Source organism: Notolepis coatsorum, assembly GCF_963971535.1.
Source record: "Notolepis coatsorum genome assembly, chromosome: 12".
NCBI lineage: Eukaryota > Metazoa > Chordata > Actinopteri > Aulopiformes > Paralepididae > Notolepis > Notolepis coatsorum.
This window is the reverse complement of record NC_140176.1, coordinates 37,240,094-37,264,869: the sequence shown is the minus strand read 5'-3', so window position 1 is coordinate 37,264,869 and position 24,776 is coordinate 37,240,094. Positions and strand designations below refer to the sequence as shown.

At 43.7% G+C, this 24,776-nt stretch overlaps 1 protein-coding gene across 1 annotated transcript in view; it reads right to left on the bottom strand.

Moving 5' to 3' along the window:
• Nucleotides 1–2,998: 2,998 nt before the first annotated feature.
• ppp1r16a (protein phosphatase 1, regulatory subunit 16A) overlaps nt 2,999–24,776 on the bottom strand; it is a 31,945-nt gene continuing 10,167 nt past the window's right edge. The window contains exons 3-10 of the mRNA XM_084325724.1: nt 20,252–20,397; nt 12,983–13,086; nt 11,139–11,266; nt 9,983–10,108; nt 9,737–9,812; nt 8,551–8,680; nt 7,089–7,251; nt 2,999–6,095 (exon numbers count right to left, since the gene is read on the bottom strand). Of these exons, the coding sequence (XP_084181850.1) occupies nt 5,580–6,095; nt 7,089–7,251; nt 8,551–8,680; nt 9,737–9,812; nt 9,983–10,108; nt 11,139–11,266; nt 12,983–13,086; nt 20,252–20,397 (1,389 nt within the window). The 3' untranslated portion in view covers nt 2,999–5,579. The remainder of the gene's footprint in view (nt 6,096–7,088; nt 7,252–8,550; nt 8,681–9,736; nt 9,813–9,982; nt 10,109–11,138; nt 11,267–12,982; nt 13,087–20,251; nt 20,398–24,776) is intronic.

Sequence of the window (24,776 nt, the reverse complement as noted above, 5' to 3'; positions counted from 1 at the left end):
CATATGTGACCCCCCCCACTACTCTTACTACTACTACTACACTACTACTACTATACTACTCTTACTACTATTACTATACCACCACTACTACATGCACTTGTAGACATCTTGATCTTGGAGAGCGCTTGGGAGAGACATTTGATCCTTGCTTCAAATGGGGCCCCCCCTCCAACCATGTGACCCTCCCCCATGACGTTCATAAGTCACACAGTTAGAATTTCACGTCACGCAACCACTTCCACCCGGGTTCAAGTCACCGACCAAATGTAATGTATATTCTAAACAGCTCGGAGGAAGGTGCTGAAGGTGGATGTAGAGTCACAGCGCGGACCTGAAGATCAGTGACCTTGGTTCTGGATTTAGACAGGCAGACGGTCATGTCTGAACTCTGACACTCTTCACCCCCCCAGGCCCCCCCCCCCCCCCCCCCCCCCCCCCCCTCTCCCCCGCTCTCTCATAGGCCTTGCAGTGAGTGGTGCCAAGGCCACATTCAACATGCCATGGAAATTCAGGGGGGAGGGGTTAATATGCCTTGTGTGGCCTTCATAATAGTGAATATCAAAATACAGGCCATACTAGTACCAGCCAAGTATCTCCTTTCACAATTCATTGTGTTTGGTTTCGTATGAATCATCCCAGTGAGGCAAGCAATGATGAATATGAACTGCGCAAAGCCAAAGGATGTACTGAAAGAGAGCCAGTGCATGATGGGAGAGAGGGAACAGTGTTCTCATGACATGCCTTTCCTACCAATATGGTACCAATGCCACGAACAGCCCACTGGCCACAGTTGTCCTTTAATGAGTATTACCTGTTATTTGTTTACAATCTGCTGTTGTTTGCCTACCAAGAGGCCCATCGTATTGTATTGTTGTCATGGATTACTAGATATTTGGATCAAATGCATGGTGTGTTGTTGTGAGTCCATGGTTTCACCACAAGGGGGCAATATTATCATCTTCAACTGTATCAAGTTCCTTTGTATATAAACATCACATGACTGGGGGAGTTTATTTAAAAACTTTAAACTGAGTGAAGTGTGTTTCAACTAGCTAGGCACTTTGAACATACTTCCAACTTGAGGGTTGGAAACAAAAAAACGTTTCATTTTAATTTGAGCCATAACAAACCATAATTTTGTCCAGGCCTCTACATTCCTTTATATCCATCTGGGGCGACAGTGGGTCAGGAGGTAGAACAGTCGTCTGGTAATCCGGAGGTTCCCAGTTCGATTCCCTCTCCTCCCGGGCAGCGTGTCGAAGTGTCCTTGAGCAAGCCACTTAACCCATAATTGCTCCCGATGTGCAGGTTGGCACCTTGCGTGTCGAAGTGTCCTTGAGCAAGCCACTTAACCCCTAATTGCTCCCGATGTGCAGGTTGGCACCTTGCATGGTTGTCTTTGCCATCGATGTGTGAGTGAATGGGTAAAAATGTGAGGAACAAATTGTAAAGCGCTTTGGATAAAAGCGCTATATAAAAATGCAGCCATTTACCATAAAATATCTCAGAAGAGCTGATCTCCAGACACCTGTTTGCCTAGTGAGGTTGGTGGAAGTTTGCGTTTGATCATATATAAACTAACCAGTGATCCCAGACAAGACTTGAGAGCTTTGTGAATATATGGATCCAGATCAGAAGAACTAATACAACACTGATCTCAAGTCTGGCCTATAGAGAAGTATAGTACGGGGGCCGAGTGATGACTGAAAGGTTGCTGGCTCGATTCACTGTGCCAACAGGACGGTGCACTCTAGCCGTGATGTGGCAACTTAAAGGTGCTGTACGTGGTATTTAATCGTTAAAATAAGTGGTCTACATGTTAAAGTCCTGCATTATAAAATAATAGCTCTACATTCTGACAGCCATCACTGATATAGAGTGTCTGGTCAGTAACATGAGTCCCCCAGTCCATCCGCTCTGCAGTAAACGGAGACATTTATATGAAATAAAAAACGGTTTTAAGCAGATATATGCTTTAAAACAGGTCAAATCTGCCAGTGCAGTAAGAAAATCTGCCATGGCAAGATTTCTTGAAATAAGTAGGTAGCGCAGTGGGCAAGGCGCTCGCCACCAACGTAGGAGATGCTGGGTTCGAGCCCAGCTCTCGGCGTTGCTACCAGCTTGGCTGGTCGTTCATACTAATACAATTGGCAGTATTAGGGGGTGGGAAGCTGGTGGGTGGGGATCGGACGTTGTGGACAGCGACTCCTACAGGTCGGTTGGTGCGCCTGCGCAGTAGAATCAGGAAGCAACGGGGGCGGCGTGTCCCTCCCACGCAGACCCCCGCCGCTGAGAGATTGCGCTGTGCAGGTGAAAAGATGCGACGGCTGCCTCCTCGAGTACCGGAGGGGACACGTGATGCAAGGCTTCGTCCACATTGCAGCCGGCTTGTGGGAGGCATGGCCCAACAACGTTCGAGACAGGGGAGGGTAGAATTGGACAATACGAAATTGGGGAAGGGAGAAAAATTGAAAATGGGGAGAAAAGGTAGATAAAAAAAAAATAAGTAAAAATATCTAGGGTTCTGCAGAACTGAGGGACTGGGAGACCCATGTTACTGGAAGTTAACACTTATTTAAACAATAAAAATACCACTTACACCTTTAAGGGTGGCTGGTATTACATCTAGCATCCATCATCTCTGACGACATGCCCTTGAGTGCATACTAGTAAAAGTAGGTTAGTAGTTTTCATTTATTTCATTTCAGATATTGATTGAAGAACTGTGTTTTAGTCGGCAGAATATTGGGTAGGTTTCATCTGTCCTATACATATGGATAGCTGATGCACACAGTATGTTCACTCAAATCCAGCAGAGCAAAAAGTTAGGATTTGGCCTTTAGATTGTTTTCTTTCTTGATTCCCTCCCTTCAAAAATACTCAAGAGCACATTGATAAATTATAATGTCCACACACACACATTCTGTAAGCCCATTTTACATTGCAAAAAAAGGAAAAGAATCAATCAATACAAAAACCATCTGTGAAAACATGACAAACTCATTTTTAATTAGGCATAAGTACAAATCAGCGGGTGCCATTATACATACACATTAATATTCTGATATTATTCAGGATAGCATTAGGTGGGTCTATGAGTTGGCGCATGTAAACGCCAAATACCCCAGTCACAATAGGTGGAATAAGCTCATATATCGACTATGAGGAACCGGAACATGAATAATGTTGAAATGAGTCAGGATACTGTAGCCTCATCCTGTTGGGTTTTGTGGTTATGTGCGAGTTCCGTTTCCATGTTAATACAAAAATAACTGGTTAATTGGGATATGGAAAAAGCCAATAAACACCTTTATCCAGTGTGACTGGGATACTGGTAGTAATCTGGAATATGAATGTGCCTGTTAACACATTGACTTGAGTTATAATAAAACATTGAAATGTGCAAACCCATGTTCAAAATCTTCCAAGTCAATAGAAAGGCACTGACTGTTGACAAGAGCATTATACCAACAACTTTATTTGGTTTTGACATCATCAAAAGTCAACTAATCTCTTCATTAACTCTTATATATTATATAATTAAGACAACAATGGATATCTTGCCCGTGCAACTGAAATATTTTGCTGAAAAGATGCGTTAGAAAAGTATATTTTGAGCAAGAACACTGAAGAGAATACGCTTCTATTGATCGTATCTCAAACCCTGCCCTCTTTTCTTGATCGCCCAATCATAACTGTCACCTCCCGCGGGAGAATTGTGATTAGGGAATCAAGAAAGGAGGGCGGGTTTGATACAGGTCCCTTCAGAGGAAAGAAAAATAAAGATAAAATAAGGAGGGAAATGTTCAAACATTTCCATTGATTTTAATATAATCTCTTGATAATGATAAACCCTTAATTTACAAATTGCACCATTATAAATATCAAAATCTTTACTTGGTGCACAGACAGTGCATTGGTTTACTAACACAAACAAATAAAATAAAATCACAAGGAATATTTTCAGTCAGAAAAAGCAAGGAAATTCAATTACACCTCTGTGTAAATGTGATTCAGACACGACTCGAAAACTGAAAATCGTCTCCTCCCAAATATCACCCAACTCCAGGTCATAATAAATAAATTAAATAAATGTAGATCATGTACCCTTCATTCAGTTGTTTACAAAAAAACAACAATAATAAAACATATTAACCTATTCTAGGTACACTTGTCCTTGAGTTAAATCAAACGAACATCAGTTACAGTGCACATTTCGGATTGCATTCAGTCAAATCACAAACTGAAGATCATCATTCATTTGGTCAGATTGTCAGCTCACTCATACAAAAGGAGAAGAACAAGAAATTATCCAATTCTGGTTCAAATTTATTTGACTTTGCTTCACATGGTCAATGAAGCTGGTAGTTTTGACTTTGCTTCACATAGCCAATGAAGCTCGTAGTTTTGACTTTGCTTCACATAGCCAATGAAGCTGGTAGTTTTGACTTTGCTTCACATAGCCAATGAAGCTCGTAGTTTTGACTTTGCTTCACATAGCCAATGAAGCTCGTAGTTTTGACTTTGCTTCACATAGCCAATGAAGCTGGTCCAGAGAAGATATCGATTTCATTCCAAAACAATGAATCAATATCAATTGAGGGAAAGAATTGTTACCTGAAAAATCACAACTCGATATTCCCAAAACAAAAAAGCTCCCACCTTAGGAAACATTTAGTTTGGTTGGCAGGCGTTTAACGGCATCTAATAATTTAATGTTATTTCATTGTGAATTTAATTGAGGTTTACTTTACTTTTTGTAACAGTAGCCACCAGTTTGTTTTTAAAGGGTGGATATATAACTTTGCCTATAGTTTTCTCTAGTAATGAAATATCAAATAATTTATTATGAGCAGATTGGTGAGACTACAAAGCAGGTGGATGGTACGGATACTGTAATACTGGAAAGTGTACTCCTCTTCTGAGCCACTAGATGGCCACCTAAGGTCTCAATGAGATCTATCATATCCCATGATGCATCGGAGCATCTTCTAAAAGAGGGCAATCAAGGCTTATTTATTGGAGGCTAAGTGAAAGTCAGCCAGTGGGAGATGGGGTGGGGGGGGGTGTTCAACACCTGCAAACTGTTCTGATGAAGCGCTGTGAGGTCAAACTGAACAGGTAATGCTGACCAATTTCAACTGCGCATGTGTTACACCCCACTTTCTCATACAGTATATAACGGGTGCATCCTCTCCTCCTTGAAAGCAACTAGGAATAGGGCAGGAGTGTACGTGTTAAGTGCACATGGTATCGCTTCAAAGTAGGGATATCAAAGGACTACTTGTGCACTCTCTCTGAAACGTAGCGTAGGCCATGCTAGCACTGTTCAGTAGCGTGTCTTACAGACGGCTCAAGTCCAGCACAGAGCTTTAGGGAGAAGCTGGTCAGTTCCGAAAACGGTTTGCCACTTAGAAGTGTCATAAAACCAAATTCCTTCACTTTTCAAGCAGAATATGTGTGTGTGTGTGTGCAGGTGTCAATGTGTGTGAGAACGTGTGCTTATGTGTGTGTGTGTGTGTATTATTTATATGTATCTATGGGAGTGCATGTGTGAGTGTCTGCGTCGGTCTCTCTGTCTACATGAGTCCACAGCAGGGCTCCTTGGCGGTCGAGGTGTCCTCCTCTGGAGCTCGGAGTTTCAGCAGTGGGGGGTCTCCACTGGCCGGTGTGAAGTAGACCTGGCCGGGGCGGCCGGCCGCCTCCTCGCCGTTGCTGGGCGTCTCCTGGACCCGCTGCGCGATCTCAGCCGGGGGGGCGGGGGAGGGCTCCTCCTCCGAGGGAGGGGGCAGGGGCGGCTGAGGCGCCGGGTACTTGTTGAGCTTGGCGGCCGCCCGCTGGCGCTTCAGGTCGGCCAGGGTGTGGCGGGACTTCTCGCGGGACATGCTATTGGCCCCGTCCCCCTCCCCGGGGCCTCCCGAGGGGCTCAGCTGGTAGGAGGCGCTACGCTCCATGAGTCCTCCTCCGGCCCACTGCTCCCCAGGGACGGAGGACGCCAGGGAGACGGACGTCCCCCCATTCCCCACGCTGGACGAAATCTTCCTGTCCGCCACCTCCAGCTCCTCCAGCCGCGACGCCTCGCCGGCACCGGACACCTGGAGAGCAGAACACAACGCATCCTTCATGTGAGAAATATTAGTTTAGTTTTAGTAGATTTGATATGCTTTTTTTGGGCTTATTTGTGTATATCTGCGTATATCTGGAACAGCGACTCAGGAAGTAGAGCGGTCGTCTGGTAATCAGAAGGTTCCCAGTTCGATTCCGGCTCCTCCCGACAGCAAGTGTCCTTGAGCAAGACGCTTAACCTCCTAACTGCTCCCGATGAGCAGGTTGGCACCTTGCATGGTTGGTGTGTGAATGTCTGAGTGAATGGGTGAGGCATAAGTTGATTTGGATGAAAGCCACTATATAAATGCAGTCTATTCCGTATGTACTGCGAGGGAAACCTCAGTTGCTTTTCGAGTTTAAATAAAGGTTTGAAATGAAAATATGTCAAGTGCTCGAGGAAAAAGAGACGAGGAACGCTGAGCTAATCTTTTTTTCTCCCCAATCTTTCTCTGCAGTGATTAGCTTATGTCTTAAGTCACGTTCCAACTTTTGGTTTTCCTTGAAAAACAATCACTCGAGCACACAGCCATTGTTGCCATTTCATATTTCTGTGAAGACGGATTATATTTCCATCCAGAGAACTCAAGAGTATACAGTATGGCCAGTGGCAGCTCACTACTGACCCTGGTGGCGTGCAGCTCACTACTGACCCTGGTGGCGTGCAGCTCACTACTGACCCTGGTGGCGTGCAGCTCACTACTGACCCTGGTGGCGTGCTGGTGCAGCTCACTACTGACCCTGGTGGCGTGCAGCTCACTACTGACCCTGGTGGCGTGCAGCTCACTACTGACCCTGGTGGCGTGCAGCTCGCTACTGACCCTGGTGGCGTGCAGCTCACTACTGACCCTGGTGGCGTGCAGCTCACTACTGACCCTGGTGGCGTGCAGCTCACTACTGACCCTGGTGGCGTGCAGCTCGCTACTGACCCTGGTGGCGTGCAGCTCACTACTGACCCTGGTGGCGTGCAGCTCACTACTGACCCTGGTGGCGTGCTGGTGCAGCTCGTTGTCCGTCTGTCTGTCCTCGTCGTCGTCCTGTGGCTCCGGCTGCCGGCCGCGCTCCTGCCAGACCATGGCCTCCTTGCGGTGCTCTCGCCGGTACAGACTGGAGCGCTCATTCACGCTGGCGCGACGCACCACCTTCCTGCACGGGCGGGAGGGGTCACGTAGTAGGTAAATAAAAAGTACATTTTCTTGTGTGCTAATATCCTGTTATCTTACGGGACAAACGCAAACATTCCATGCATTTTTTCGACTGAACGTATCGACCTGGACAAGTTCCTATCCTGAAGACAAGAAACCACAATGAGATACTAACACTCCTTTTATACAGAGTGCGTTCTCTAAAAGTATCCTGTTTTTCCTCTATTTAAGTCAACACCATATAAGGTGGTCTCCACTGACCAACATGACCTTTGACCCGAGGATCTACTCAATTTCTAGCCACACCTGCCGATGACTCCCCAGAGTGCTGATCTTAATATACTGGACTTATTGGACCATTTAAAAAGTGGAACCTTTAGATCTTAGTGTTGAGACAAGGGTAACTAACACAAAATGTGGCTCTGGTTGTCACATCTTGAGTACTGTCCGGTCATATGGTCATCAGCAGCAAAAACACATATACAGAAATGATAAATAGCTCAAAACAAGGCTGCCAGACTAGCTCTCCACTGTTCGAAGCGCACTAATATTAGAGTTATGCATATACATTTATCATGGCTTCCGGTCAAGTCTTTCGCATCTTCCAACTGCTGGGAGCAGAGAATTGGAAGGAGGATTGACCAAAGGAAGTGTTAACACAGGGAACATCTAGCGAGATATGGTGAGCAGCTCTGGTGTTATAGGGAGTAGATGTATAGAGGGATTGGATATTTGTGAGTGAAATGGGCAGTAAAGACATCATAACCCATCATAAGCTAATTCCCTCTCCACCACTCTCCTTCATCCCCTCCCTCAATCTCTCATCCCTCTCCACCCCTCTTTTGTCCCCTCCCTCCACCCCTCTCTTTCATCCCCTCCCCTCCACCTCTCATCCCTCTCTTTCATCCCCTCCCTCCACCTCTCATCCCTCTACACCTGTCTTTCATCCCTCTCCACCCTCTTTCATCCCCTCCCCTCCATATCTCCTACCTCTGCCACCTCTCTTTCATCCCCTCTCACCACCTCTCATCCCTCTCCACGCCTCTTTCATCCCCTCCCTCCACCTCTCATCCCTCTCCACCCCTTTCATCTCCTCCCTCCACCTCTCCTCCCTCTCTGATCCCCTCCCTCCACCTCTCCTCCCTCTCCACCCCTCTCTTTCATCCCCTCCCTCCATCTCTCCTCCCTCTCCACCCCTCCACCTCTCATCCCTCTCCACCCCTCTCTTTGATCCCCTCCCTCCACCCTCTCCACCCTCTCCACCCCTCTCCCTCCCTCCACTTCTCTCCCCTCCTCTCACCCTCTGCTGCCGGTGCTGGAGGCTCTCCTCTGCAGGGTGCTCTTGTGTCGGTCCTGGTTCTTCATGATGGCGTCGTGTTTGTGCTTCAGCTCCATCAGCTTGGCTCTGGTCTCCTCGTCCGTGCACACGTCTTGGGACACGACACGACACAACAGGTATGGAATTGAATGATTTGGTTTATTATAGAATAATGTACTGTACAGAGCTAAAACAAAGTTACTCCCAGACTTTTTAACTATTTCTTTTTATTCTTTATTTTTTATTATTTTTTAAACATATCAAATTAGACACACAAGCATTAACAGTAAACATCCAATGAAATCACCATTTGAATCATTATAAATGTAGTATACGAGATATATACCTAATACTTGCTATCTAATACCCTACATACATATGCTATAAAAACTATTTGTTTTTCAATACAGGGGAGACAATAAAAGTTTACTGTTCAAAAATATTTCACTGTTTCTATTGTTGGGGTTAACTTGGGAACAATGCTGATATATGAGAGGAGGTATCAGAGGGTATCAGGGACAGGGAGCAGAGGGCGGTAGGAGGTAAGAGAGGGTATCAGATATAGGGGCAGTAGGAGGGTATCAGAGATAGGGGCAGGGGGCAGTAGGAGGGTATCAGGGATGGGGAGCAGGGGGCAGTAGGAAGGTATCAGGGATAGGGAGTATGGGGCAGTAGGAAGGTATCAGGGATAGGGAGCAAGGGGCAGTAGGAAGGTATCAGGGATAGGGAGCAAGGGGCAGTAGGAAGGTAGCAGGGATAGGGAGCAGGGGGCAGTAGGAGGGATGAGAGGGTAACAGGGATAGGGAGCAGGGGGCAGTAGGAGGGTATCAGGGATAGGGAACAGGGGGCAGTATGAGGTATGAGAGGGTAACAGGGACAGGGAGTATGTGGCAGTAGGAGGGTATCAGGGATAGGGAACAGGGGGCAGTACGAGGTATGAGAGGGTATCAGGGATAGGAAGCAGGGGGCAGTAGGAGGGTATCAGGGATAGGGAGCAGTATGAGGTATGAGAGGGTAACAGGGACAGGGAGTATGGGGCAGTAGGAGGTATGAGAGGGGGTTCCTCCTCAGTGTGGGAGTAATAATAGTGTAGTTTGGGACAGTTTCAGAAGAACAATTCACTATGCGGTCCAAGAGGGCTTATGAACCAGAAAGGCTCCAGTCTCACCCAGTGGGGTCTCCTCCAGGACAGACTTGGTGTTGAGACTGGCTCCGTGGGACACCAGCAACTCCACCACGGAGATCTGGGAACAGAATACAGACGGTGGTCAGAGGATCGTACTATAATCCCACACGCCCACCAATTCCTAAGGGAGAGGCCGGCGTCTTCTGTCACAGAACTGAGGAAAAGGTGAGCTGAGGGCTTCACTGTCCATTGGTTTGTTTGAAAACACACTGTGGCTGCAGTACTCACCTGCCCCCAGCAGGAGGCGGCGTGTAGCGGCGTCCAGCCGTCTGAGTCCTTCACCTCCAGCTGAGCCCCGTGCTCCAGCAGGAACTCCCCTACGGACAGGTAGCCGTTGGCTCCCACTATGTGGAGCTGGGGGAGATACGCAAACAGTAGGCAGCATGTCCAGTCAACAACATACTGACACATCACACATGTGGGGAGGCAGGATGGCCTAGAGGTGAAGAGGCCCGGCCAGTAACCCAACGGTTCAGAGGCCAAGGCACTGACATCCAAAATTGCTCCAGGGGTGCTGCTGTGTGTGTGTAACTAGGAGGGATATGAGGACTGTGTGTGTGTAACTAGGAGGGATATGAGGACTGTGTGTGTGTAACTAGGAGGGATATGAGAACTGTGTGTGTGTGTAACTAGGAGGGATATGAGAACTGTGTGTGTAACTAGGAGGGATATGAGGACTGTGTGTAACTAGGAGGGATATGAGGACTGTGTGTAACTAGGAGGGATATGAGAACTGTGTGTGTAACTAGGAGGGATATGAGGACTGTGTGTGTGTAACTAGGAGGGATATGAGGACTGTGTGTGTGTGTTACTAGGAGGGATATGAGAACTGTGTGTGTGTGTGTAACTAGGAGGGATATGAGGACTGTGTGTGTGTAACTAGGATGGATATGAGAACTGTGTGTGTGTAACTAGGAGGGATATGAGGACTGTGTGTGTGTAACTAGGAGGGATATGAGGACTGTGTGTGTGTAACTAGGAGGGATATGAGGACTGTGTGTGTGTAACTAGGAGGGATATGAGGACTGTGTGTGTGTAACTAGGAGGGATATGAGGACTGTGTGTGTAACTAGGAAGGATATGAGGACTGTGTGTGTGTAACTAGGAGGGATATGAGGACTGTGTGTAGCCTGAGCAGATGAGTGTCTGTATGCCCTATCGGTATACACAAGGTGCAGTATACACAAGGTAACCTAACTGGCATTATATACGTCATACGTTGTAGTCTGTGCATATATCAACCCATAGTAGGAAGCAGGTCCATCCAGCACTTATACAGACATATAAAGTGCACCGATCCTCTTTTTAAACACACACACAAGTAGGAGTTCTGGCAGTCCGACACAGAATTCTGAGAAAGCATTAAGAAAAACCTGCGTCTTACCAGCGTTGCTCCGTTGTCGTCTTGTGTGTTCAGGTCCATTGCTCCCTGGGTCATCAGAGCCTGGAGGTCCGTCAGCATGGCCCTCTCTTTGGTGCTCCGGCACTCGTCTATACGCTCCTGAGTTATACCTGCATGCAGGATGTGTTGCCACGCGTCAACAACGCACATGCTTTCAGGTCATCAAGGACCTGCCAGTAAGTGGCGCACGCACACACACAAAGAGAAGCAAACACAGATACAGTACACAAATAAAAAGTACCACACTATGATGACCAACCACCATTTAAAATGGAAGGAGGCTCAGAGACGTTCATATAGTAAAGGATAAGGATAAGAGTTTTATGGTGTGTGGACACCTCTCTTGGACTTTGTGAGGCCTGTGTAGATGTCTGTGATCGGACGTGAAGGCTGGAGGGGCAGGGCGATGAGTAGCAGGACCAAGGCCATTTTTATTATTTGGTTGTAGTTTTTTGATTTTATTTGTATGTTTTTGTTGTCTGGGGGGGGGGTCTGTCTTGCTGTATTTGTTTCTGGTGTTGTTTTGTGGATATATGCGTGTTCCGTTTGTGAAAAATAATAAAAATATTGTTTAAAAAAACAACAACAATCATCTCATCATACAATCGCCAATGCTAATTGATGTGGTGTTTGGGTTGTGATTCTTCCAATAGTCCAACATGTTGGTCAGACTGAAGGAGCTGTGTTGGGACGGCTGCATTTCATAACCGTTATCAACTCACCTCCATTTCTCAGAACCTTTCCTTGATTGCTAAGAAACGTCTGCGTCGCCTCCAGAGAGAAGCTACAAGAAGCAGGACCCCAGCCGGACCCGTGTGACGTGCATGCGGTAGTGGTGCCTAGTGGCCACGGGGGGAAGGTCCCCTGCCAGCCACTATTCAAGCCCCTCCATCGATAAGATAAGATTATTCCTTTTTTGATCCCCTTGGGGGGATCCTTCTGTAGTGTACCTTCAATTGACCTATCTCAAGCCCCGCCCTCTTTTATTGATTTCCAAATCACAAACTGTATTTGTTTGACCTGCCCGTAAAACGTTGTTTGTCCAAGGGAAGCAACAGTTGTGATTAGATGATAAAAAAAAAGAGGGTGGGGCTCGAGATCGGTCAATTTGCAGAGTGAATGAGTGACAGTTTCGGCTCTAGGTTGGCCCCACTCTGCAATACATGGATTTTCCATTTTTCATTGAAAACTGACAGACCTCAAAGGCTAATATATCTCTTACTAGATACTGTGTCACGCAGATATGGAATCTCAAACCCTGCCCTCTTTTCTCGGGACGTGAGGGAAGCAACTGTTGGGATTGGAGGATCAAGAAAAGAGGGCAGGGTTTGAGATAGAAAACATCAGGTGAGGCGCAGCTGGGTAGCGCAGTGGACTAAGCACTCGCCTACCACCGCAGAGACTCTGGGATCCAGTTTTCAGCAGTACCTCCGGCTTGGTCAGTCGACCCTACTAACACAATTGGCAGTGTTAGAGGGTGGGAAGCCGGTGGGGTATGTGTCCTGGTCGTTGTAAACCTGCTACTCCTACTGGTTGGCCTGTTCAGCAGGGAGGGGATCTGGGAGAAATAGCATGAACCTCTGCACGTGTTACGTTCCCCCAGTGAAACTCCTCGCTGTTGGGTGAAAAGAAGCGGCTGGCGACTCTACATGTATCGGAGGAGGCGTGTGGTAGTTCTAATCTACACCCTCCCCAGGCCGACAGTGGGGGAATGCGCGCAATGACCAGGAAGGGAATTGGGACTAAATTGGGATGGGAGAAAAATACAGAAAGCCCAAAAAGAAAACATCAGGTGAGCGGCCTGTGTGTGGAGGCTTCTCACTGACCCTGTTCAGACATGATCATCTCCAGAAGCTCCAGAGTGGCCTCATCCTCACAGAGGTCGTAGGGCATGTTGCCGTCTGCGTTCACAGCCAGGACCTCCGCTCCCCTGGAAACACACAGAATCAAACACATCTCTCTCAGACAACAAGCTTTTAAAGACAGAGTTTCTTCATTCTGTTCGTGGTCCCTCACTAGTTCAAAGTCAATGTAACTCAATCACATATCTCTTTCTCTCTCTCCCTCTCTCTTTCTCTCTCTCAAACACAAGTTGTATATGATGAACTTGAAGGTAATTATTTATGTATATTAGGGATGGGTACCTTTCACATTTGAACCGATACCGGTACCGGTACCTGTGAATCGATACCGGTACCCAACGGTACCTTTTTTCGGTACTTTAGTCTCAAGAAATTTAATTTACCTACCTCAGTCGTGAAAAAAAAATCCAAACTTCAAATAACTACAATTTCGACAGTTTTCGGCTTGCCATTGCTCCGACTGCTTTGTTGTTGAATCAAGTCAAATCCTAGGTAAGCATATATTGTGCGTGTGAACGTTGACATGAAAAAAAAAAGTACAAAAAAAACGTAAAGAAAAGAAAAAGTAAATTTTTTTTTTTGGTATCTCACTTGATTCTATACGTGTTTTGGTTCGGTACCTCAAAAGTACCGAATTCGGTACCCATCCCTAATGTATATATGATAAACATGAAGTTAATTATTTAAAGGTCCCATGTTTTGCTATTCCTTTCACTATTTGGGCAATTTTACACAATTCCTGTGAGTCTATGGAACACATCTGTAAGTTTTTTTTTTTTTTTTTTTTTTACATGCAATGTTTTGTATTTCTAATCAAGTACTCTAAAGCAGCATTTTTCCACTTCAAGATTTCAAGCAGTTTTGGGCTGGGCTCCGCCCATACTCGCAAAGTGCTTTGAGTGACAGTCACCCACAGTCTGCACTGGCAGACAGAGAGATACATAGAGAGATAGAGAGGGAGACTAATTAATTTCGCCATGGGGGGGGCATAATCCCACGGGACAATGCATTGGTAACTTGTTTCAAATGACAATATATACCAATGTGAATATTATTGCACGGATCGGAATACGCGTGGGAGTGTGCACTATGATATTTTGCAACAGGTTGATGTGACGTGAGTGCCGACAGAGAGAGAGCAGAGAACAAGAGAACGTTCTCTGCTCTCTCTCTGTCGGCACCCACGCCACGTCAACCCATTTGAGGAAGTGTCAGTATTTCCACTTGTTCTGTTGTTGAGAGAATGGTTGAGTGTGCGCTACAACCATAGAGTTAGTTATGCAGATCAGCTCCTTGCTACGTAGGATAGCGAGTCAAATCAGAATGGCTTAGTTCACTGGGGGAGGATCTTGTCTCAACTGAATTGGAGCAATCCGCCAAATGGGAGACACAGACCCCATTGATACAAACCCCCATTGCTAGAAAACAATGCTAAACACTGGAAAAAGCTATTTATAAGACAGGGGACCTTTAAGTAATAAGAAAGGGGGTAGAACCATATAAGTGTATACTTCTTCCTACTCATTTTTGGAATGAAATGAAATACCGGTATATATTATTTATTTATGTTCATGGAGAATTAGCTTTATATGTTTACTGTTCATTTAATTGGTTATTCTATTTGTATGTGTGCATGTATCTTTTCTTATCATTTGTGTCATGTTCAAAATAAAACATATTCTATTCTACATACACCACTAAATTAATTACTGTAACACACCCCAACTGTACTGAATAACACACCCCAATGATACACCCAGATGTACTCAAGTCACTGGAACATGACTATCCACACCTGTATGTACATATAATCCTTTTTACATATCTGTAGATACTATATCTATATCTGTACATATCCCTTACCTACTCTTACTAGTTACGCTGCTGGCCAGTTGCAGTGTAAGCGGACGGAGAACGTGCTTGGAGCGAGAGAGTGTGACCTGCCCTAGTTTACTTAAACAATGCAAATAATGAAGCTGCAGCCTGACTCTCCAAAAGCCTGTGCATGTGTGACTGGCATTAGATTAGATTAGATTCAAATGTATTGTCATCATACAGCACAAGTACATTACAAGGAAAAGAAGTTTGGCATCCAACCAGAGTGCAAATGTAACAGTAAAGTACAATAGTATTATACAATGTACAGGTGATTAAACTGGGTATAAACTATATAAATGAGTACTACTGATAGTATGTACAGAGTTGTAGTATTAATATGTACAGTGATAAGGACACTATGGTAGTAAGTCATACTGGCCAGCAGCGTAACTAGTAAGAGTAGGTAAGGGATATGTACAGATATAGATATAGTATCTACAGATATGTAAAAAGGATTATATGTACTACATATATATATGTATTACATGTGGATAGTCATGTTCGAGTGACGTGAGTACATCTGGGTGTATCATTGGGGTGTGTTATTCAGTACAGTTGGGGTGTGTTACAGTAATTAATTTAGTGGTGTATGTAGAATAGAATATGTTTTATTTTGAACATGACACAAATGATAAGAAAAGATACATGCACACATAAAAATAGAATAACCCATTAAATGAACAGTAAACATATAAAGCAAATTCTCCATGAACATAAATAAATAATAGCAGCACCTTGCTTCCTTTTTTTTAATCTTATTTGTTTTTTCCTGTTGTTACTATAGACACATATATATATATATATTTTTTTTTTACCCTTTCCTTGTACAGTGTCCTTGAGTCTGAGAAAGGCGCTTCTCTCTTAAAATCCAATTTATTATTATTATTATTAGTTACACTGCTGGCCAGTATGACTTACTAGTTACTACCATACTGTTTTTATACCTGTATCACTGTACATATTAATACTACAACTCTGTACATACATCTGATTAGCACTACACTCAGTAGTACTAATTTGTATATTTTGTACCCAGTTTAATCACCTGTACATTGTATATCGCTGTTGCACTTTACCGTTAGATTTGCACGCTGTTTGGATGCCAAACTTCTTTTCGTTGTACTGTACTTATGTATGATGACAATACATTTTAATCTAATCTCATCTCATCTAAATTGTACTCGACAGTTGAAATAACACAGGGAACTAGAGAACCAACGTCACTTTGTTTAGTCCAGTGGGTCAGCAACCTATGTTTGTGGAGCCACATGTCTGACCTGCCCCCCTGCCACCCCTCTGGGGCAATTTAGGCATGAAAAAAATGATCAATGGTGACTTTCTTTCACCAGGAATTTGTGCCTTGGTATTTCTCTAAAGCTATTCAGGCTGCCCTCTGTAATGTCTGAGTTTTCTCTCTCTCTCTCTGCGACCACAATATATCCAAAGCAGGACACAACTTGCCAATCCACCATAATGAGTAAAAGATTTTCCACAATTAATTTGATCAATGGTGACTTTCTTCCACCAGGAATGCATGCCTTCCTAAGTTTTGAAATTCAAGTATAAATACATTTTGCCACTACAGTTACAGCCATTAGGACTGTCTACCATTCTACCGCGGTGCCGACGGGGTTGATTTTGAGGTTGATTGCTGTTCTGCACAAAAAGGGCAGCAAATTAGACCCAGGCAACTACCGCCCTGTTTCTATTCTTACCTCCATCTCGAAAGTCATGGAGAAAATAGTCTACGAACAGGTCGAAAAGTACCTGGCGGAAAAAAATCTAATCTACGAATTCCAATCTGGCTTCAGAACATCCCACTCCACTGACACATGCCTCCTCTATTTGAACGACCACATCAAACAAGAGGTGGATGCGGGCAAATACTGCGGCATGGTCATGCTGGACCTACAAAAGGCCTTCGACACTGTCAATCACTCCATTCTAATGGACTAGCTAAAAGCAATTGGTTTTGATAGCTTATCAGTGAGCTGGATGCGATCCTACCTGGAGGGGAGAGAACAGATGGTAGAGGTAAACGGTACTCTACCCCCCCCCCCCCCTCACAGTGAGCTGTGGTGTTCCACAAGGAAGCATACTAGGACCGCTACTCTTCCTAATTTATGCAAATGACATGTCGTCAGCCTGTGACTGCAACTTGTTCCTGTTTGCGGACGACTCAGCCCTGCTGGTCTCTGACAAGAACAAGTTGCAGGTTGAAAAAACCCTCAGCACGGAACTAGGCAAAATCTGCATATGGCTTGCTGATAACAAACTATCATTACACATGGGCAAAACAGAGTCCATTCTCTTCGGTTCAAATAACAAACTCAGCAAGACCGACGGCTTCTCAGTTACAGTGGGTGACAATATTGTCACAAGGAAAGACGAAATTACCTACCTGGGTTCCATCCTAGAGGCAAATCTTTCCTGTGACAAAATGGCATCCAATGTAATAAAAAAAGTCAACCAACGAACTAGATTCTTGTACCGGATCTCCTCTCTGGTAAACAAGAATACCCTGAAGACTCTGGCAGGAGCACTCATTCAAGGGTACTATGACTATGCGTGCACCTCATGGTACCAAAGCACCTCAAAGGCCCTAAAAACAAAATTACAAACATCACAAAACAAACTGGTCAGACTACTACTTGACCTGAACCCCAGAACCCACCTCACCCCTGCCCACTTTGACAACCTAGGATGGCTTAGAGTAGACGACAGAGTACAGCAACTTGCAATGGGCCTGGTCTACAAGATACACTATACGACCGGGGTGCCCATGTACATGTCAAAATACTTCCCAAAGGTCAGTGAATACCACAACCACTACACCAGAGGAAGCTCAACAAATCATGTTAAACCCAGATTCGGCTCAAACAAGGGACTAAACACGTTTCGCAATTATGCCACAACAATGTGGAACGCCCTACCCAAAGCTGTAAAGGAATGTGAATCCCTGCCCACATTCAAAACCGCTCTTGAAGAGCACCTACGGGAGGCTGCAATTCGAAACTGGCCACCGTAAATGCCCAAAACCCCCACCACCTCCTAATAGACAGTCTCCTCCCCACCGCATGTATATATTCCCTCCCCGCCGTATGTATATTTCCCTCCCACCCACCCACCCCCTCCTAATGTACAGTCCCCTCCCCATCATATGTATATGTCAGGATCTAGGGGTAACAGTACTGTATATTTGAATACCGCTTACGTCACAAATGTATCAGTACTAAATACCTATATGTCCCTATGCCATAAATGTCATGTATGTTGTGTATGTCATAAATGTCTATATGAATTGAAAATGGGGGACCCTGATGGAAACAAGACAAACGTCTTTCTCAGGTCTGCATCCCCTTAACAATTGTATGTATTGAGCCGTACTGTATTGTACCCATTCTGCAATCTGTTAAATAAAGTTTTCATTCATTCATTCATTCATTCATTCATTCATTCATTCATTCATTCATTCATTCATTCATTCATTCATTCATTCTGTTATATGCCACCAGGAGGCGCAAAGCCTGACAGAACTGATCCCGATTTGCAGCGTTGATGGACAGCCGCAGCGCTTCAGAAATAGGTCTCAAAATCCATAGCACACATGAAGAATATTTATATCAATTTGACTTGACATAACTTATGATGATGAAGTTAAGACAACCTTTCTCTGGGCTTTTGAAAATGTAGGGGAGCAGCAGAGATAAATCGCTGATCGAAGCACAACTTTACTTTCCAAAAATTATATTTCCCAAACGAAGATACAAGATCATCATGACCCTAGATTTAAATATATTAATTGAAATGGAGGAGAAAAACTGCCCCGTTAAATTGCGCCGTTCTGCTTGTCATCATGAATCTACAAGCATTTTATTTATCATCTAAATTTGATGATAAAATCGAAATATTCTGAAAGCCCACAGCCTTTTGTTTGCAACTCGATTAATTATATCAAGCTGAGAATGGAGAAAAAACAATGCATATATTTACCAAACTAAAAAATGCTTCCAATATTTTTCTAATTATCTTCACCTAGAAAAGAAACGAAAAACCTAATTATATCATAAAATATTACTTTATTGTAATATGCAACGTGCATTTGCGCTGCAGCTCACAGCTCTTTTATAATCACATATGTATGTATGTTGAGTGGTTTAAGGTAAGTTATTTAGAATGTGATTCATTCATTGCGCACTATAGTTGAGACCTATTTCAGAACTCACTGCCTCTATTCTATAAAATAATCCATAATGCAGCGAAGTCTGTGACAGATGACAGCTAATCCTGTGGGGGGGGGTTTAGGGGTGGACATAAGAGCTATTGTTCACATCTGACTGCCAAGGTGTTCAAAATGCTATAGGTTTGAGTTCTCCTCCCCCTTTGGAATGCAAATACAAGCAGCTGATTCTGCGTCTGTTTAACATAAACATTCTCCTGCTCATTTTGCCCAACATAAAGCCATTAAACATGAATTTGACTTACTTTATTTTCTTGTCTCTTTTATATTGCACATTGCTCTTGTTTTTTTAGTGTACTATACCTTTTTCTGTAATCTTAGTGTATTTTATTTGTTACTGCATTGTATGTGTTTTTATTGTGTCCTACCTGTAAAGCACTTTGGTTGGCTTTTAGTCATTGTAAATGTACTACGTATATAAATAAAGCTGACTTGACTTAATTTTTTCACTATTATTAGATACAGTTTACAATTTATCTCAAGAACTAAACACATCACTTCAGTAATACTCAAACAAGGGTGTCAGAATTGTGTGTTTTATTTGGGCCAGGGTATAGCCGCAAGCACTTCCATCGCCACCGTGCCATTATAAGGAGCTGGCGGGGCATTTCTGTATGTAAATTCAGGTGTAAGAGAACACGCTTCCAGTTTAAGAATGAGTGACGTACTTCATTCAGGAGTTCGCATCTGCAATCATGACCTGCAATTTAAGAGCACCTCTCCATGCATTCAGGAATCCAGGGAGGACTATCGTGGGCTGATCTCCCCTTCCCCCTCTGGAATGTTTTGCATTTAAATGCAAACGGTCTGAATTTGCGTCGTGTTTGTGACATTGTGAAGAAACGAAAAGCCTAATTATATGATACAAAAAGTGCTCATTTACTTTATTGAAGTGACATTGTTCATCAAATAGTGTGAAACTTCAGTGTTGTACTCTCAATGCATAGTAGAGTAGTATAGACATATTAGCATGATAAGTAGTAGTATATGTATAGTATAGTAAATATAGTAGCATAGTAGTAATGTACATAATAGTAAAAGGATAGGAGCTCTTGTTAACCCCCCACAGTGGTTAATTAAGTATCCATCCATCTAGAATAAACAGGGAGACTCACGCCTGCACCAGGACTTGCACCAGCCCCGTGTGGCCACAGGTGGCAGCAGCATGCAGCGGCGTCCACAGCTCACTGTCGGTGGCGTTGACACGAGCCCCTGCGTCCAGCAGGCACTGCACCATCTCCACAAAGTCATCAATGCAACACTGTATGGAGGGGACAGAACGAAAGCAAACACTGTGACTCAGGAGCCAGCTCTCTAGTGAGACGTGGTAGTAGGGAGGGGCAAAACTCACAGAATTACTATTCGATAGTCACTGGGTACTATTCGAACACTAATCGAAAATTGTCCCGTCTCCTCGTGTTAATGTATGGTTTGGTTTTTACTTAATAGCAGATGTGAGATAATCCAACAAGCGAGCTAGCCGGCTGCCGTCATTGCTGACAGCTAACGCTAGCGGACCAGGCTAGCATATTTCCGGGAACAAAAGCATTCTTTCTGAACATTACATCACTGATGCTTGAAATGTGTGAGCTCAATGAAACAACATGGCGAACGTACAAAACGTTGCTACAATGTAACATCTCCGGTCTCTCTTTCTTCATCTTTCTTTTCTGTTCTCCTAGTTGCTAATAGACGGTTATGCTACCTGGCTAGCTAGCAAGCTGTACCCATCATGCTGTTCAGTAGTGTAATAGTTAATAGGGTCTCCTCTCAATACACTACATAGTGTAGGTGGCGGTGCTGGTAAAAACAAGGGATAATAGATTTGAGACAAAATGATCACATAAATGATTACATCGTTTATAATTTAACGACTATTAGAATATTTGAAAATCGATGCCCATCCCTACATGGTAGTTATTGATTTTAGGAGTTGGATGAGGTGGAATCTTTTCTACACAATATTCAATGATAATTTCTCACCTCATACTGTTACCTTGAGCAAATGGTGTGAATAAAAATAAATAAATAAATAAATAAATAACTGCAGCTCATTCTATACCTAAAAGGGTCATAGTTCTTATAATTATGTTGGTTTAAGACAGGTTTTATTGAAATTGCCCCATCATTGCAGAAAGAAGGTTTTTGAAACAATAGAGGAGAAAGACAGTGGATAATTCTATTGGCTTCAGAAAAAACATATCTGTGCATGACAGAAAGATAAAAACAATAAACACACGCAAACGACTAGTAGCTACTAATATTGGGCTCTGTGTAATTTAAAAAAATATTTGCATGCACGCCCTGGTTTCTGCTATGTAAATACATGACTTCTCCAAGGAAAAGAGACGTCTACTGCTTCTAAAAAGAGCTCCCTGTGCTCTGAAGCACCACTCTTGTGTATTTATTGTGGTCTGTGTATGTGTGCACATGTATGTGTGTAGCTAACGAGAGAGAGAGATGGAGGGAGAGAGAAACAGAAAAGGAGAGACTGAGAGGGATATATATAGAGAGAGAGGGATATCTATAGAGAGAGAAACAGAATGGGAGACAGAGAGAGAGGGATATACATATATGTAGATATAGAGAGAGAAACGGAAGGGGAGGCAGAGAGAGAGATATGTATATATAGAGAAACAGAAGGGAAGGCAGAGAGAGAGGGAGATATATATAGAGAGAGAAACAGAAGGGGAGGCAGAGAGAGGGAGATATATATGTTCAAGTTCAAGTTTCTTTATTAGTTGTCATACAGAAGTACAGAATACTTTTATATAAAATGCTTCTTTCTGTTTTGCTCCAGAGATTGTGCTAGATAAAAATAGATAAGTATAAAAAGTATAGTAAGTATAAAATAGAAGTCAAGTACGTAGACAAAAAGTGTTCAATATATACAATGTACAATGCAGAGTAGAAAAGTAACTGAGTTACAATACAATATACTATATACTATACAGTACAATGCAGAAATGGGATGATGTACAATTTAGGTACAATTTACAGTAAGGTGTAATGAGGTATGGGTTGTAGTGCAAATTCTTTGCCAATAAATATAAAGTGTGTTTAGGTGTTCTAAAGTGGGTGCAGCAGTGAGTTGTTTGTTTAAAGTGAGTGTGTGCGTGTGGATGCGTGTGCTGTGAGTGCATTTGATGGTTGTTACGATTGTTCATTGTTCAAGCCTTGTTCATTGAGCAATCATTGTTCATTGAGCATCCTGATGGCCTGGGGATAGAAGCTCCTTCTGAGTCTCTCTGTGCTTGCCATGAGACTCCGGTATCGCTTGCCTGACCGCAGCAGTTCAAATAGGCAGTTGTTTGGGTGGCTGGAGTCATTAATTATTCTCTTCGCCTTGCCCATGCACTGCTTGTTGTAAATGCCTTGGAGAGTGGGAAGCCCCCCTCCAATTGTGCGTTCGGCTGAACAGGCCACTCTCTGTAGTCTGCTGCGGTCTTGTGCAGTGCTATTCCAAACCAGGAGGTGATATTGCCAGTCAGGATGCTCTCTATTGTGCATGAGTAGAAGTTCTTGAGGATCTTCGGACTCACGTTGAACTTCCTTAAGCGCCTAAGGAAGTAGAGGCGTTGTCGTGCCTTCTTGATAACACTGTCAATGTGTGTGGTCCATGTCAAGTCCTCAGATATGTAGACTCCGAGGTACTTAAAACGGTTCACTCTCTCAACCTGTGCCCCATCGATGCTGAGGGGGCTGTAGTCCCTGACCCCCGACCTCCTAAAGTCCACAATCATCTCTTTTGTTTTGCTGACGTTCAGGGAGAGGCAGTTCTCTTGACACCATCCCGCTAGAACCTTAACCTCCTCCAGGTAGGCCCTCTCGTCGTTTGCAGAGATCAGGCCCACCACTACTGTGTCGTCAGCAAATTTGATGATTGTGTTGTTGTTCCGCTGTGCCATATGTATATAGAGAGAAACAGAAGGGGAGGCAGAGAGAGATATGTACACATATTGAGAAACAAGGGGAGGCTGAGAGAGTGATATGTATATACCGTAATTCCTCTAATAGTAACCCCGGCTTGTATTTGTTTCAACTGTAGCGGGTACCAGGCTTGTATTAGGAGGAGGCATGTATAAGAGAGAGGCCTATATTTCTAATTTTCAAACAGATCATAATGAATAAATCAACATTTTGTGTCAGTTTGAACCCAGTAAAATGTACTGGGTTCATTTATTGAAACCAAGTACTGTATGAAATAGTAAACAGTGCAATTACAGGTGGTCACTGGTCATTTCAACGTTTTCAAAGTGAAATCAAGTAACTAGCTCAGTATGATCTCAGTATCAATCATGTTAAACCCAGATTCGGCTCAAATAAGGGACTAAACACGTTTCGCAATTATGCCACATCAATGTGGAACGCCCTACCTAAAGCTGTAAAGGAATGTGGATCACTACCCACTTTCAAAACCTCTCTCAAGGGACACCTACGGGAGACTGCAATTCAACACTGGCCCCTGTAAATATCCTAACCCAACCCCCTCCAATGTACAGTCATTTACCTAGTATGGTTTTGTCAATAGTCCAATGTACAATTTTGTTTGTTTGTACAGTGTCTCCCCCCCCCCCCTCAATGTACAGTTTTACTTGTTTATACAGTGTGCCCTCCCCCCCCCCACCTCCAATGTAAATTACCCAGTATGGTTGTCAATATCCCAATGTACCCAACCCCCCCCACCCAACCTCCTCCAATGTACAGTTTCTACGTCAAATGTATATACTCCCTTTTCTTGACTCCTTCTGTATCACAAACAGTACTGTATTTGCAAATCTGGTATGTCATAAATGTATAGATGTAGCAGTACTGACTATCTGTATGTCATGTGTTATATAGAGCCATGTCATATTGGAATAAACTGCCAGTACATCTTACTCAGATAACCAGTAAGATAAGTTTTAAAAATAATTTGAAAAGAGCATTGAGAGAAAAAGAAATTAGTTTACATTAAAGAAAAACACAGATACTGTAGTTTACACTGTAAGGATATGACTGTCTGAGAGTTTAATCCCTTCTGTTTGTGAATATATTTTTAAATGTATGCTACTATAATGTTATGTATGTATGTACTGTTTTTGTTGTGTGTGGACCCCAGGAAGACTAGTTGTTGCTGCGGTGATGACTAATGGGGATCCGTAATAAAGATAAAGATAAAGATGTATGTCATAAATGTCCTGATGAATTGAAAATGGGGGACCCTGATGTAAACAAGACGAAAGTCTTTCTCTGGTCTGCATCCCCTTAACAATTGTGTGTATTGAGCTGTACTGTATTGTACCCATTCTGCAATCTGTTAATAAAGTTTTCAATCAATCAATCAATCAATGCAGCTCAGTATATTAGTAACCCGGCTTGTATTAGGAGGTCGGCTTATAATTGCTTAGCTCAAGAGCGCACCCGGCCATTAATAGAGACCCGGCTTGTATTTGAATACCGGTTACTATTAGAGGAATTACGGTATATAGAGAAACAGAAGGGGAGGCAGAGAGAGATATGTATATATAGAGCAACAGAAGGGGAGGCAGAAAGAGCGAGATATGTATATATAGAGCAACAGAAGGGGAGGTAGAGAGAGATATGTATATATAGAGAGAAACAGAAGGGGAGGCAGAGGGAGAGAGAGATGTGCCAAAA